Raw genomic sequence first — 17,402 nt, 5'->3', positions numbered from 1 at the left:
GTATACTTGTAAGTGTACTGTTTCAATACTCCTTGGGACTAAATTGGCCCACTTTTTCTACTATATAAAAATATACTTTTAAGTATACTTTAAGTACACAACTAGTTTACCTCTATGTTTGTAGTTTGTACTGCAATTATACTAAAAGTGAATTTATAGGTATACTGACAGTTTGCTAATTAAATACTTTGTAAACTTTGAAGTATATGAAGTCTCAGTAAACTACTAGTTTAGTAGTTTTATACTGCAAGTATACTCCAGTTTTCTTTAAGTGAACTTTACATCATACTTTAATTTAAGTATACTACTCTGCCCCATTTAGATTTGAATTTGTATATATTTTGTTATATGAGAATCTGAACATACAAAACATCTAAAGAAAGAACAGGGTATCTGCTTGGAAACAAAAACAATTTGTTCTAGCTTCATGCATTTTTTTTTTTAAACACTTTAATTTGGGTGAGTTTCATAAAAAAAAATAGAGAAATAACATTTTGAAGAAAAAGCTGAAACTTTGAAAACTATGGATAGGATTCAGAATGATAATCAAAACGTAGATGGAGTCGATCAACCCCCAACTTCATCGGTCGACATTTTTTCCATAACGTTACCGTTTTGATGCTGTTTCATGTCAGATGATCGTGTTTGATTACGTTGTAGTATCTGTTGTTTCTTTTTCTTCTTCACTTGTGTTTTTTTTAGATGTGTACTAGTGCCCTCTACCGTATAATAATGAAAACACGGATTCTAGGATTATAGCTCAAATATATATATAGAAATATATATTTAGACTTTTTGTAATAAAAAAATATATATATACTGTAGCTCAATTGGTAGAGCATTGCCTTTTCAAGCGTAAGGTTGTGGGTTTGATTCCCTGGGAACAAATGAAAGGTAAAAACTGACAGCCTGAATGCACTGTAAGTCGCTTTGGATAAAAGCGTTTGCTAAATGCATAAATTAAATTTTTTAATTTAATTTAATTTAATAGCACACTTGAATAAACTTATTTTTCGTAAGGGTATGCTTTCCAGATGAAGTGATCTTTAACAGACATCTTGCAGACTTGCTGAGAAATCAGTTTAGTGTGTACTTAACCCCCCCACCCCCCAGACCCTCAGTACTCGCACACTTCTTATCAGCAGTGACACTCATATGAGTGTATATATACAGCTGAAGTGACCATGATGCTTAGAGCTCCGCTCGCTCCTTCACTAGTCACTTGAAACTCTGGAGGGGAGGAGTTGACCAACGCCACATGCCTTAGGCTATAAATCTGGGGTGACTAACCTTCAGACTGAGCCGAAGGACTTACTAGGTCAGAGGGATCCCTGAAGTGGACAAGCATGCCGGCAAAACCAGCCCCGATAAAGAAGTCGGCTAAGGCCGCCAAGAAGGAGGAACCCGCACCGGCACCGGCAGCCGCTCCCGAACCAGTGCCCGAGCCCGCACCCGCACCTGAGCCTGCCCCTGCTGAACCTGCCCCCGTTGAACCAGCCCCCGCTGAAGCCGCTCCAGTGGAGACTGCCCCAGCTGAGGAAGCCCCGGTGGAGGCACCTCCTGCTGAAGCCCCACCAGCCGAACCAGCTGCAGGTACTGAGTGTGTACGGATACCCCCAACCTATAATGATTTTTTTGGTGAAATATGATGACCCTGTAAGATCCAATCTATCATTTGCAATAATAGATGCAAACAAACAGACAGTTAATGCATGCATGTTATGTCATTTAATAATTACCTCCTAATGCACAAGAACTCAGAGCACATTGTTACTGGAGCCAAGAACTCTTGGTAGCTACTTGGAAAACGTCTGACCACAGCTGATTGTTTAAAAAAAACACCAGTGAGCATTGACACCTGTTAACCTCTCCTTGCTTCCACACTCCACTGATCAAACCAGCTGTTCACCCTGACCTACTTGACACCTATTCTGCTGCTTTTGCTCTACTTTAAGTGTGTTCGATTTTCAAGAAAGTGCCTAATATTTAACTATTTTTATTAATTAATTCATTTTATCTTTTTAGATTAAAATACACTTAAAGAAAATACCACGGTAGCCATAGTTTCCTCTAAAATACCATATTACTACTGAATTAACCTGTATAGTGTATAGAACTGTAGCAATTCTATGGTACAATGGAGATTAGCATATTCATGATGCAGTACCATGGTAAGTTTTTGTAGTTTTTGTAATTAAATGATGAATAAAACATGATATATAGTAATGATATAGTAAAATAAAACTGTGGCAACGTGTCAAAAATATAACAAATAGCAGAGAGATTTTGAAATTGTTAACATATTTATGATTTACAGAGGTAACCATAACTGGTGGTCTTTTCTTGTAAACTGGCTAACAAGGTGATTTTTTGTAAAGGTTGTATATAGGCAATTTATTGGCTTCTCAAAAGACTGCAGAATAACATGCATTATATAATAAATAATAATTAGTGCCTTCATAGCACAATTTTTAACATGAGCTTCTATGGAAGACCAGTTACTTAATCTTTCACTGTAATGTGTGATCATTCACATGATAATCTGTTCTGCTCTTTAACAAAAGCAAAGCATGCTTTTCACCACCTGTGCAATTATTATTTTAACACCAGCTATATCCACTGAGGCCTTATAAGCCAGAGGTATTTTGAGCTTGTGGCAAACGCAGACAACTCTATTTACAGCCCCACAGAGAGCTTTAACACAATGCATGAAGAAAATAATAAATATTTAACTGTGACGTTTTCATGAGGGAGTCCAGTCACAAGGTAAGTGTATGATTAAGGGGTATTCTTCAGTGCTTGTTGGTTTTAGAAATTTTCTTTTTATTAAATAAAATAATGATAGCATGAGCAATATCAGATGTGTACAAAAATGGATGAATATAAAATATATTCATTATTTTGTGTACAGCTTATATGCTATCATAAAATTGTTTCATTTCTTATTGTTTATACAAGGTTAAATAAAATAAAATACAAATAACCAAATATTGTACTTATTTCTGTTTTTAAAAATATATTCTGTGCATGCAAGTCAAGCCTCAATTATTTGGTCCATTCTAACATTGTACTAACGTTTAAACATGATTTGCTGGCCACATCTCATAAGAAGCCATTGCAAACGCTGCTGGAGGCCCCGCTAATGGTAATAGCAGTGGTAAGCCTATAGTAAACAGCTAATGTGAATTAATTTGGCACCCTGTATTTGCACAGTATTGAAAAAGTCAGTCAACATGAAAGACAAAATGTTAAGAACCCATTTTACTTCCACAATGTGGCATGAAAAAAGCATATTCAATGAAAAAACTATGTAGGAACCTGATACCTGATTTCAGTGTGTCAGTATTGATTTCATATTGACTTTCTAAACCAATCAATGCTGTTTTTTTTTTAATAAAGACAACTTTGCAAGAAATGCACCAATTTTATATTAAAAGAGCTGAATTTGGAAGTTATGTTTGCTGAGATCATATCTTGATTATGCCAAAACCTGACCTGAGCTATTATTCCATAATTTTTGATTAAACAAATGCCTGGAGCTTTATTATAGGCTGCTTTTATTAACGTGCCCTGCTTATTTAACACCAGCTGATGCTGAAGCTCCACCTGCTGAGGAAATCAAAGCACCTACACCTCCTCCACCTGCAGGTAAACCCACGGGAAATCAAGAACCGCTTCATATCACCGACATTGTGTCATTTCCAATTGAAACATTAGTGCCAGATTTTAGTTTGAAATATTAAATGTGTGTTTTTGTCTCCAGAGCCCACCAGTGAGCCTCTCGAGCTTGGCGTTGAGGATGTCAATGACACTTCCGTCACTATCTCATGGAGACCACCAGCCACCATTGGAAACTCTGGTCTGGATGGATACACTGTGGAAATCTGCAAGGAAGGAAGTGAGTCTGATGTGAATTTAAAAGTTCAGACATCAAAACACCAAATCCCAACATCCAAATCCAATCGTGCATAACATGTTGCCAATAAATGCGCCTTTTTGTTCTAGATTTTTAGATCAAAAGCATTGCCTGTTTATGCATCGTCTGACTGGATGGCAAGGCAGCTGCTTTCAGTTTCAAACACTGGGATAATAAAGGCCTCAATAAGGATTAGGCCTAAAATCTAAAGCCTTTTCATTTAATTGTGGTGGCCCGCTGAGCACTTGCATTCATTTGCATCTTGAAATGCCACCTCACAATACCGTACCTTAAATTAAACGCAGCGAAATGTTCTTTAGAATTTTATTGGCTGGTCAAACCTCTCAGTTGCACCTGTCCCCAGTATGTCAACAGCAACATGTGCACCCACCTCAGTTGTGTCCCTATATGGAGTGAGGCATTTCTAGACGTCTGATGGCAGATAAACAGGGCTGGTGCGCTCATGTCAGTCGCACACGTGAATACAGTCAAACTTGCTGATACAGCCGTTGAAAGTGCAAAAATGTCCTGAAAAAAAAGTACGATTTACTCAGATATCGGTTTGTTCTGGAAAACATAAACTGATATTAAAAAAATAATAATAATACGTTAATCATATTTTTACACCAAATTTGGTTTAAATATTACCTTTCCAAAAGCTTTACGATTATTATGAAATTTAGAAATAAATTTGTATGATTATTAATGGAATGCAATAAAACTATTAAAAGATATTAATATTTTGTGTATTATTTAAATACATTATTACTTTTAAAATAATACTAATATAAAAAAATGTTCATAATCAAAAATACATTTTTATGCAAATCTAAGGTTCACACGGCAGATTTAATAACAATTACTATAATTAAGTTTTATTATTTAAATATTGCCTTTCAACAATTTGTTGATAATTTTTCGATAGCTATTGGGATGCAAATCACATTGGTTGTACTTGTGTCTAATTTAAAAATGTTCCATCCTAGCCAACGACTGGAAAGCGGCTAACGAGGAGCTGACTGTGTCCTGCCGTTACATCATTAAGAACCAGACCACCGGTGACCGCCTGAACATCAGGGTGGTGGCTGTGAACCCTGGCGGCCGAAGCGCTCCTGCTACTCTGGCCGACGCTGTCCTGGTCAGAGAGGTTGTGGGTAAGTCAACATTTTACACTCTCTACCTTTTTTGGAAAATAATCATAACTTTCCTGTTTCATCTTGCTTGATCACAATGCAAAGAAGTGCATGGGGACATTACACAATGACAGAGCAAAAACCATAAGCTTTATGCATTGCCTAGGTAGACACCAAATGGCTGTGGTGCCATTAAATTATTATTATAGAGTTTCATAATGCATAACTTATCAGTTTTCAGATTCTTCTTTCCCCCTGCATCGAAGCCAGTTTTCCTTCAACATAACTACTGTAAATGTTGGAACGTAGAGTTATCCAGCTATTGCTGCTCTAAAGTTCGGGGGCCACCTCTCGAATCTCAAGTATCCAAGACCTCAGAGCTATCTCGAGAGGTGAAATTAGTACCACGTCAACCCCACACGCTGTGTTACAGGGCACCCTAATTGGTTCTGAGATGTTGCTAAATCTAAATACATCTACCTACATCTAAACATGAAGCAGTGTGGCCTTACAAACCTGCGCAGATCAGACAGCATCATTAAATACAGCAGGAAAAATAAACTTTTTCTACAAAAAAAATAAATAAATAATCTGTTGTTGCATGGCTTTAGATGTTTTCAAAGTTTTTATATTGTTTTCAATTTAATTTACGGATTGTTGACTACAATTTTTAAAAGATAATTAAAAAGTTGTATAAACATTTAAACACCCACCTATGTACTTACACACACACACAAATTAAAAAAAAAAGGAAATTATTAAAATAAAAATACATGAAAAATAAATAATAATAATAATAATAAAAACAACTTTATCGCATCATCACAGTTATTATTTAAACTAGTTTCTGTGCTCGATTGCTTGCAGTCACTTTACATACTCCCTGAGTCTAAAGAAAGAAATCATAAATGTAGAATGGAGAGTCAAGCGGGATTGGAATGTAACTTGAATCCAGTCTACGCAAAAAGGTTGTGTGGGGGGGGCGGGGGTGGGGGGTTGGCAGATCTCCAATTAAAGTTCTTCTTTCTACTTTCCCCCCAATGCACCGAGGCACGTCATGAATTGACTTTTCCAATAAGAAAAATCTATGTTGTATATCCTTGGAAAATTGTTGGTAAGTACTGTGCATTAGCAAGGTTTTACATGGCTTCAAAGCCATTGACAGCCAGCCGCCTGGACCAGTGTCAAGCTACTTCCTTTAAGAGCAATGGCCACAAGTGTGAATGGGTCGAGTCAGAGGGTGGGATACATTTCACAAATGTTCTCGCACTGCATAAGGAGTCAAGTAGCATCTAAGGTTACCCAGGGAGACTTTTTAGCTCACTATGTTTATTTAGAGGCATGCTGTAGCTACAGTAGTAGGAGTTAGCATCCAGCTAATGCTTCAAAGAGTTTTCCAGAGACCAATTCATCTTTTTATATGCATTGCATTGCTAATTAAAATTCAGAATGAAATGCACATTTTTTAATTCCATTGACGTACTAAAAAACTAGCATCCATTATAAATGAATGTTAAACTGTGATTCAAAAATGCAGCCTTTGGAATTATTTGTGACTCAGCAGTTTTCATGTAACTAAAGCCTTCCATCATAAGTTATAAGTGGCAGGGGTGTAAGAGGACTGATCTATTTAAAGCTGTGATGAGTCCAAGTTCAACAGAGCCACTGTTAGCATGTTGGCTAGCTCAAGTTGTATTAGCGTAAATAACTTCTCATATGGTTTTTAGCCTTCGATTTCCTTTTATTTTCAACTTCTGTGCCTCTGCATATGGGTTTGCAAATATTTTTGGTAGGTTTTTTTTTTTTTTTTTTGCTGTAGACTGTTAACCAACATAAGATGAAACAGGCTACCTGCAGCTCAGGATGAAATTCTGCATGTATTTAATATATAATATAATAATATATAATATAAATAAATTCTTCCAGTAACATTTGTTCAATGTTATCCTGTTTTGAATAATGTTCCCAAAACGTTATTGCAAAACCTTTATTTATTGAATACATCTTTCATGGAACGTTTATTTCTGAATCATTTTAGTTCGTTTTAAGATGTTTTAAATGCTGCTACTTGTTTCGGAATGTTCAGATAACAGAGTAACATTCTCAAATGTTTTTAAAACATTTAAAACTAAAACCAGACGTTTTGAATATTCAGAAATAATGTTTATAAAACTTGACTTAAACATTCTTAGAACATATTTGAATATCGTCAAACTTTCTCTTAAAACTAGGATTTCTCTCAATGATGACTGACATCTCAGTGAAAACATAACCCTGATCACACTGTTTAAAAACATACTGTACAATGTAATCATATCATGTACCATTTTTTTCTCTCTAAAGATCGCCCCAAAATCCGTCTGCCACGTTTCCTGAGGCAGCGCTATGTGAAAAATGTTGGAGAGAAGATCAACCTTGTTATTCCCTTCAGTGTATGTGATCTCTTGACAATGCATGATTATAGCCAAACTTTTTTAAAGGCAGATAAACTCCTGCTTGCTTATTCATAGAACAGGGAAAAAATGGCTACATTGTTTTTGACAAAAGTGTTTTTGGTCTAAATTCAGAATAAAAATACTCACATTTGGAATAATACAGTAACACTAACATGCTACTTTTATTCAAGAAGAGTGCTGTTCCAATATTTTCCTACTAAAACAGGAAGCTGCACTGGATATCAATGTATATTTAGAAACTAGTACGTATTACGGAAATAATATGGTTTAAAAGAATGCACTTAAATGTGAATTGAATGTAATGTTCTTGGACACTTAACGTTTAATTAAAAGTGCATGAGAAAAGATTTGAAAACAATGTTTTAAAGTTAAAACTTTTAATTTGGCGTTATTACAAAGTTTACATTTTAAAGATGGGCTTAAATGTGTTAAGAAAAAGTCAGGAAAGTGTTTTCTCTTAAAGAATAATTAAGTCGACTTTTATTTAATTAATATTAAATAATCTGCAAGTAATTTTAAGTAAATTACGATTTAAAAATATATTTTAAGTACACTGTAAGTGCACATTGTAAACAATTAATCACACTTCTTTTTCACAAGGAAAGAAGTTAATTGCAAGAAGAAGAAGACTAATCAGTCAATTCTAAGTGTTTTCAATGAATCTGGTTGATTTTGTAAATTAACTTGCAGCTTTATCTATCTTATTTTCTTAACTGCAGGGCAAACCACAACCTATTGTGTCATGGACAAAGGATGGCCAGCCTGTGGATACTAAAAAGGTTAACATCCGCAACACCGACAAGGACAGCATCTTCTTCATCCGTGCTGCCGAGAGAGCCGACTCCGGCGTGTATGAGATGTGTGTGAAAGTCGACAGCTTTGAGGACAAAGCCCAGTTGACTCTGCAGATTGTTGGTAAGTGTTCGTACACATCGTGGAACCTGGTTTATATTGTTTATTTTTTGTTTTTTAACAATTGTCTTGTTGACCTGATCACCAGAGTTGCCTGGACCTCCAGCCAGCGTCAAGATCGTGGACACCTGGGGTTTCAATGTTGCTCTGGAATGGACCGAACCCAAGGATAATGGAAACACAACAATCACTGGATACACCGTCCAGAAGGCTGACAAAAAAACAGGGGTAGAAGCTCTTTCAAAAATTATGACATTTACAAAAAAATTCCATGGGATCACTGTGATTTTTCGAACATGGTACTATTTTCATAGCATTTTTTTTTGACACATTTACCATGTCAGTGCCATGTTTGTTTGGATGTGGTATTCTTGGTATACTCGAAAGTGCCTGTAAATGCCATGATATATTTTTTGGTGTTAAAATAATTTTTACTATCCAAGCTCAACATGCAGAAACAATTATAACTGGCCATTCTTAGTTTCATTCTCTCTCATTCCATTTTTTGACCTAGACAACTATGTGTTTATTGTGTCAATGGATGACGAAGGGGAGGCATGTTTGTAAAACAATGTTTATTCGTGCTGTTCCTTTCAGCGGCACTAGTCAACCAAATTATCTAATTAATTATGTTTACTGAGCTGTACTGCTGTCTCTCCACAGGACTGGTTCACAGTACTGGAGCATTATCACAGAATGAATGCCACTGTTTCAGACCTGATCATGGGTAACACCTACATCTTCAGGGTCTTCACTGAGAACAAGTGTGGAATCAGTAAAGACGCCACCGTTACAAAGACATCAGCCACCATCCAGAAGACAGGTAAACCGGCTTTTCTGCATGTGTATATATGGGCTTAACACTAAGGATTTTTTCTACTGGCACAGTTGGACCAGTGGTTCAAATTTTTATTATCATTTTTGTTATCATTGTTTTTGTATTCTAATAAATAAGCTTATATGACGCCAACATTTTAGCTACCAGTTTTACAGTTCTCGATTTTTAATTTTAATATCACCACAAAAGCAACTAGCTACAAATAAATAAATAGAACAAAGATACAAATTAAAGATGCTTTAGGTTTTTAGAATTGTTGATGTTCAAGTAAAGAAACTGAATAATAATCAAATGTAAAATAACATTGCATATTCTTCACTGTATGAATTAAATATAGATTAATCATTGTTAAAGCTAAGTTATTCAGTTACGAGCAGTAAGTGGTTTTCTTTTGATATTTTTATTTATTTATTTTTTGTATTAACAAGAAGGCCAGTGACAGCAGCTGGTAAATTTAGTCTCACATCTTTGCCTTTATTTAGATGGCACAGTGTAATGACAGGAAGCAAAGTGGGAGGGAGAGAGGGAAAATATCCACAAACTCAGGATGCACGAGGCGGAACAGCACTACGTATATGTTGGCACATTTCCCACAAGGCTATCGCCGCAGACGGGGACGGTCAATTTAAACACAATTCATGCATCTGATATATTGATACACATCCGATTTCTTTCTCAACTCAAAGTTCACTTAAGACACACATAACTGACTGTTTTAAGGATACTTGCCAAGACTGGTATTTTGACATACTTTTGCATGTATTTGTCCATTCAATCACAAGACGAAATGGAAAGAAACTCAATTCATAAAGACGAAATGAAAAGAAACTCAATTCATGGCTTGTGCATTGTCTGAGACACAGCTCAAATGTGTTAAAATCACTTTAATGTTCAAACTGGCAAGGAGTATGTATTTGGCGAATGCTTTTTTCCCATGTGACTTGCATTCAGTTTACAAACAGTTACGCATTGTTGGTGTCGTGCTCTGCTGTTTGAGCTGCAGGAATGCATTTGCCTACTGAGAGAGTCTTACAGTCATCCAATGGTTATTCTTCTTATTCTTACTTCACTGATCTTCATGATGTGTTTTTAGGTATTGACTACAAGCCTCCAGAGTACAAGGAACACGACTTCAGCCAGCCACCCAAATTTACCACCCCCCTGGCAGACCGCTCCACTACTATTGGCTATAATGCCAAGCTGCTTTGCTCCGTTAGGGGATTCCCTAAGGTACATGGTTTGTCATGCACCCATACACAGGACCCGTGTTCTGCAGATTCTCAAAGTTCTAAACAAAAATTTGTCCAGTAATGTTAATAGAACGTTCATTCAGAAGTATCTAGTCTTTGATAACATTCTCAAAATGTTAGCACATAAACATCATTATGGAATATTCTAGTCAGATGTTTGTTTAACATTTCAAGCAATGTTTTGTTGTTATAGTCAGTCCACACACATAAACGTAGAGGCTTTACAGATTTGAAAGATGTATTACTCTTATCTCTTACTCTTATAGTATGACCAAAATGACGCAGTCATACAGTATGATAAGCCATATTTGAGGTCGAGTTTAGTCAACTATTACGGGGCAGCCCTACTATAATATTTGCAAAATTATAAAATAAAATATTCCCTTGATGTTGTCAATAACATTCATAAAAAAGAAAAAAAAAACATAAAAAAACAGGATATTTTGAACATTTGGAAATAATGTTTTCATATCTTAATGTGAACGTTAGCAAAACGCTCTTAGGATGTATTTTTGTTCGCTGGGTAGACGCTGAAATAAGTGATTAAAGTGGAAGGCTAATGGTTATTTTATTTGATCGGTCCCACTTTATATTAGGTGGCCTTAACTACTATGTACTTACATAAAAAAATAAGTACAATGTACTTATTGTGTTCATATTGTATTGTAAAACACTTTTGCTGCTATTGAGGGGAAGTCATGGGAAGTCGTGGCCTAATGGTTAGAGAGTCGGACTCCCAATCGAAAGGTTGTGAGTTCGAGTCCCGGGCCGGCAGGAATTGTGGGTGGGGGGAATGCATGTACAGTTCTCTCTCCACCTTCAATACCACGACTTAGGTGCCCTTGAGCAAGGCATTGAACCCCCAACTGCTCCCCGGGCGCCGCAGCATAAATGGCTGCCCACTGCTCTGGGTGTGTGCTCACAGTGTGTGTGTGTGTGTGTTCACTGCTCTGTGTGTGTGCACTTCGGATGGGTTAAATGCAGAGCACAAATTCTGAGTATGGGTCACCATACTTGGCTGAATGTCATTTCACATATATATATATTTTTTTTTTATTGAGGTGGGATAGGGGTAAGGTTAGGGAGAGGGTTGGAGGTATGGGTAAGTTTAAGGGTGGGTTAAGGTGTAAAGTATGGGTCAACAGTGTAATTATAAATGTAATTACAGAAATTAAATATAGATGTAATTACATGTAGTTTTTTTTTAAATATAAGTACAATGTAAAAACATGTATGTACACAATAAGTACATTGTACTAAATTATTAATTAAAATGTAAGTACATAGTAGTTAAGGCCACTTAATATAAAGTGGGTCCATTTGATCTAAATGAATTGATCTTTAATGCATGTTTAACATGCTGCAGAAGTCTCATTTTGTATTGTATACATTTTTACAATTAGATGGTTATTTTTTAAGATACATGCAACTGGTAAAGTTTAATGCATTTGTTTTGTTGAAAGGTTGATTGGTTGATTGAAAGATTAGGCTGGGGTTAGGCTGCGTTGTCCCTGACAAATCAATTATTGTCTACGCTATAAATGCAATGTAGCAATGTTATTTGAGAGATCTTGTCCCAAAATGGCAGCTGAAGCTTTTCAGTGCGGTCGATTTTGGATCAGATCACTGGAATCCTGCCAGGTATAAATGACCTCTGTCTGCTGTATCCATTAATAATTATGAGCAGCCCAGCTTATTGCAATTCATTAATGTGTTAAATTATTGTAAAAATGGTATTTTGTAATGAAGTCTGTCCTATAATCATCACTTAATCCATCAAGAGAGTGGGTATTCACCACTAACATGCCACCAGAGATAGTGCAGCTTCTAGAGGGGAACGATAACTTGACGGTGGAAAGTGTGAGCTAGTGAACGTTCACCAAGCATCAAATGCAAGTCAAAATGGCTTTAGTGGGTTTATAAGGAAATGTGACATAATGCATGTTATATTGATGTTTATCTTATAGCTAAATGGAACATTTATCTGGGATGCCTAGTTTTTATTATCAGATATCACATACATGAAATATTTTGCACATAAAGCCACCAAAACAAAATGTTCCAAAAGGTTTTTTTTTCTCTCTCTCTCTCTAAAGCAATGCCATAAAACCACTATTTTTGGTTCTCTAAAGAACCTTTCAGGGAACAGTTCTTCAAACTAAAGTTTTTTTATTATATATTCTAGTAATCAAAAGAACCTGTTTCCACTATAAAGAACCTTTTGTAAAATGAATGTATGGATGTTTAAGGTTCGTCAACGAAGCATAAATGGCATAAAATAACCTTTATTTTTAAGTGTTCCATTTGCCGATGTGGATAAAAGTTTATTTTTGTGAAATGGCTCTTTGCAGTTACTTCGTCACCAGTTATTGACTGCAGATGTGATATTTTTATTGTGTTTTCTGGCTTCATTGCAGCCCAAGGTTGAGTGGATGAAGAATCAGATGATTATCGGTGACGACCCCAAGTTCAGGCAAATCAACAACCAGGGCATCTGCTCCCTAGAGATCCGCAAGCCCGGCAACTTTGACGGTGGCGTCTACACCTGCAGAGCCAAGAACGAGCACGGAGAAGCCTTGGTGACCTGCAAACTAGAGGTTAAACGTAAGTGATTATTGTAGAACTTAAGTGTGTTTTAGGCTTTTGCTCTTTTTGAACATGCAAAGAAGAAATTGCAGTCATGATTAGTTATGTGTCATAGTCTTGTTCAACTATAGTGGACTAATTTCAAAGCCCAGAAAAGTCATGAAAATTTTTTTATAGACACTAAATGCTTAATCTAAATGATATTTCATGGGTTTGATTTATTCTTTAAGAGTGCACTGGCTGTGAAATCATTTTCTAGAAGTAATTATGAATGGCTAGAAGATTTGGGGCATTTCATTGGTCTAAAAAGACTGAAATGAATTATGATCCATTAGCAGAGATGAATTAAAGAATTTAAATATTGCATATGTACTGGGTCATGAGCAAAAATCAGGGATTGTACATTTAAAATCTGCCCTTTGTAAGTATAGATTTAGTCAAGGCCACATTTAGATTGTTTTAACGTCATGCAGACGTTTGACAGATGCATTTATGAATGAAATCAAGAACATTTTGCTGGTGCTAGAAAGAAGTTCTGTGTGTTAGAGAGAAAACTGAATTGTGGATTCATGGAATGATGCTACACTGTGATGATAAAAACAAATGGATTTCAGACACATGGAGTTTATATTTAGCATTGATAAATGAACATGTCAGACAAAACAGAGTTCACACACGTCTGAGATAAAACTCAAATGTTGCTGGACGTTCAACATGCGTGTTTGTTTGGGTGATACTTCTACAGACATTTATCCCTCACATAATGTTTTTAAAAGCCAGTGGACTGAACTGCGTTCTTGCTTTGGTTCCCGACAGAGCCTGTGATTGCTGATGCAGATAAGAAATAAGTTCAACACCCACATCCATACAGGTCAGTCTCTATTTTTAGATGTACCTCAGAGTAATTTGACTTCAGTGCTGTACTTAAGAATTACACTACTGTTCAAAAGTTTGTGGTCAGAAAGTATTTTATAAAAGAACATAATACTTTCACTTAGTAAGGATGTAGTAAATTGATCAAAAGTGACAGTACAGACATAGAATTCTATTTCAAAAAAGTTCTACTCTTTTAAATTTTCTATTCATCTAAGGATCCTGAAATAAAATGCATCACAGTTTACACAAAAATTTGAAGCAGTATTACTGTTTCAACATTAATAATAATCAGAAATGTTTCTTAAGCCGCAAATCATCATATTAGAATGATTTCTGAAGGATCATGTGACACTGAAGACTGGAGGAATGATGCTTAAAATTGAACAATAAATTACAGTTTATAATATATTCACATAGAAAAAAAGTTATTTTAAATTATAATAATACTGTATTTTAAATAAATACAAACGTGGTGAGACTTCTGAACTCTTATGCATTTCCAAAGAAAAAAGTTATATATTTTACTCCTAATTTCATTTAAGCCTATACAGCTAAGACCTTATTCTGTATATAATGTGTTTTTTTTTTGTTTTTTTGTTGTTGTTTTTTTGCTGAAGTTTGTTTTTGGCATTAGCAAATATTTAACAGTTCCCTTACAATTTTTCTTAAATATTAAAATGAAAGATTTAATTTACTGGTAGTTGGTTTTGCAAAGATGTAAGACATTTCATTGTATGTTGTTTTTATTTTTTTTCTATTCTTATTTTACATAAATATAGACTATGTTGTTGATATGGCAAATATAATGAAATGTAATTAATTAACTAGTTAACATAACACTTTAACTTGAGTATATTTTCTCTGCACTTTTTACATCTCTGGGCATGTTTACTTTCAACTCTATATTGTCTTTATTGTCACCAATAATGTACCAAAAAAGAACAGTTTAGATTTTTTGCTTTGAAGAAGCAGCTTTGGATTGCAAAAAAGAGATTTGGTTGTCCATCTATTTGGGTCTTGAGTAGACATGTGTCTTCCCCCCCGTGCCTGACCTTACAAGGGGGACTCTAAACTTGGAGATTGAGGCTGCTGAAAGTGTCCGAGTGGCAAATCCCCATAAATAAAACTCATTATGATTCTATACATGTACCATCACCTGACTGCTACCATTAGACCCTGATAAGTCCTTAAACATACTGCTAAATCTCACCACAGAAAACACCCAGCAAAAACAGAGTTTATGTTGATTGGAATGTTAGAACTATTTCAGGCCGACTGACATCTGTTCCTTGTTCTTCCTCTTTGCATGTGCTCTAGTCCCAAATAAGGAATAGAAAAATTGGGATCCCTCTCAAAAGGTGAGAACTCATTCCAGAATGTTCCAGCCCTAACATCAGTTCTATTAAGCCACTTTCAATGTTTTTATAAAGTATATGCTGCAACAATATATCATTTTAATCATATATTAATGCAGCGAGTTGATATACTGTTTGTTGGTGGGAGAATAGTTTAATCTAATTGTTTTTTTTTTTCACATCTGTGGGACACTGGTGTCTTTTTATTTTTACATATTTTTATTTTATTTTTTTTATTTTATTATTAATAATAAGACAAATAAACACATACTCTGCAAAGGAATATAATTCAATAAAAGTTTAAAGCAGTGTTATTTTAGTATCATTTATTTACTATTGTTGTTTTTAATGTTTAATTTTATTTTATTTGTTTTGTTTCACTTTAGTTTCAAATATTTTTATTTTTAGAATTGTTTTAAATGCCTTAATTATTTATAAACTTTAAACAAATAAAATTTCCAAATATTTTTTTTTTTTGTAAGTATTTTAGTTATTCAACTTTAAATGTGTCCCTGGAACACAAAACCTTTGTCTTAAGTGTGAATTTTTCGAAAAGATGAATATATATATATAAGCTTTCCATTGATGTACAGTTTATTAGGATCAGACAATATTTAGCCGAGATACAACTATTTGAAAATCTAGAATCTGAGGGTGCAAAAAAATCAAAATATTGAGAAAATCTTCTGTAAAGTTGTCCAAATCAAGTTCTTATGCATAGTACTTATCAAAAATTAGGTTTTGATATATCTACAGTAGGAGATTTACAAAATATCTTCTTGGAACATGATCTTTAAAATACAGTTGTTGTTTTTTTGGGTTATTGCTACAAATATACCCAAGAGACTTAAAAGTGCTAATGTGCTCGGCAACTAGCTAAAATAAGACTTTTTTTGTTTAAGTTAAGTTTTAGTTAACATTGATATCCTAGATTCAAAGCAACTTACTGTAGTGCATTAATATGCAGTTCAACTGATATGTCGTATGCAATTTTGTTATTACTAATTTGATTCTTTCTTTCACTTTTGTAGGACTGGAAGACGTCTTTTGCTGATGAGAAAAAAAAAATCATGTACATATGAAATAAAAAATATCTATTAAAATAGACTTTTTCTTCCTTTTTCATAATTTAATGCTTGGCCCCAGAATTATGAAAAAGCACATATATTTATTATATGGACATTTAAATCAGCAGTTGCCTGCATGTATTGATTCTTGTTTGTGTATCGCCTCACATACTCGTCCAGTGATGTAACTAGGATCAAGTCCCATCCGGACCAACAGGAGTGTTTGTTTTAATTCAATTAAACAGTAGCCTTTCATCCACATGATGTCTTTTGTCATTTATCATAATGTCTGTGCACCGAATGTAACATTTTTAGGAAGGTTCATGATTTAACAGAACGAGTGACCCTGAACACTATCTGCAGTGGAGCCTTGGAAGACTGAATAGGATGATGTTCATTAGTATGGAAATTATTTCTTACTATGACGCAGACTTTGTACAGACACCGTCACAACCAGTGGAAACTTGACTGAGAGCAGACGGATTACTAAAGGACACACACACACACACACACACACACACACACACGCACTATGGCAAGCCGAATTAACTTTCATTCATTCGCAGGATATGTATTCTTGATATCAACAATTACATTTTAAAATGTTCATTCTTGATATCAGGAATCGGATTTCTACTAGTAACAATTAGAATTTTTGATATCAACAATTACATTTCCACTTGTAACAATGTTAATTCTTGAATTATATTTCAACTAGTAACAATGTTAATTCTTGATATCAATTATTTTTCACCTGGGAATGCCAATAGGCAAGCCAAATTAACTTTTATTCATTCGCAGGATATGTATTCTTGATATCAACAATTCAATTTTCACTAGTTAAAATGTTAATTTCTTGATATCAACAATTAGATTTCTACTAGTAACAATTGCTATTTTTGATATCAACAATTCAATTTCCACTAGTAACAATGTTAATTCTTTATATCAGGAATTGTATTTTCACTAGTTAAATGTCACCATAGGCTTCCATTCAAATTTAATTGTTGATA

At 34.8% G+C, this 17,402-nt stretch overlaps 1 protein-coding gene across 4 annotated transcripts; it reads left to right on the top strand.

Moving 5' to 3' along the window:
• Nucleotides 1-1,208: 1,208 nt before the first annotated feature.
• Nucleotides 1,209-16,648, top strand: LOC132151516 (myosin-binding protein H-like). 4 transcript variants are annotated; one of them, XR_009436417.1, is made up of 13 exons: nucleotides 1,209-1,593; nucleotides 3,589-3,648; nucleotides 3,764-3,898; nucleotides 4,903-5,070; nucleotides 7,393-7,481; nucleotides 8,225-8,420; nucleotides 8,506-8,645; nucleotides 9,081-9,240; nucleotides 10,349-10,485; nucleotides 12,923-13,109; nucleotides 13,908-13,962; nucleotides 15,296-15,325; nucleotides 16,354-16,648. XR_009436417.1 is itself a non-coding variant. In XM_059559669.1 (12 exons), exons 1-11 carry the CDS (start codon nucleotides 1,347-1,349, stop codon nucleotides 13,937-13,939), a joined length of 1,551 nt encoding a protein of 516 aa, XP_059415652.1. In that variant the 5' UTR covers nucleotides 1,209-1,346; the 3' UTR covers nucleotides 13,940-13,962; nucleotides 16,354-16,648. The 4 variants fall into 4 exon arrangements, 1 of the variants encoding a protein (XP_059415652.1); XR_009436418.1 differs by having other exon boundaries at nucleotides 15,285-15,325; XM_059559669.1 differs by lacking the exon at nucleotides 15,296-15,325.
• Nucleotides 16,649-17,402: the final 754 nt, after the last annotated feature.

The sequence above is a fragment of the Carassius carassius genome, chromosome 10 (assembly GCF_963082965.1).
Source record: "Carassius carassius chromosome 10, fCarCar2.1, whole genome shotgun sequence".
Taxonomy (NCBI): domain Eukaryota; kingdom Metazoa; phylum Chordata; class Actinopteri; order Cypriniformes; family Cyprinidae; genus Carassius; species Carassius carassius.
This window is presented reverse-complemented; position numbering and strand designations above follow the sequence as displayed.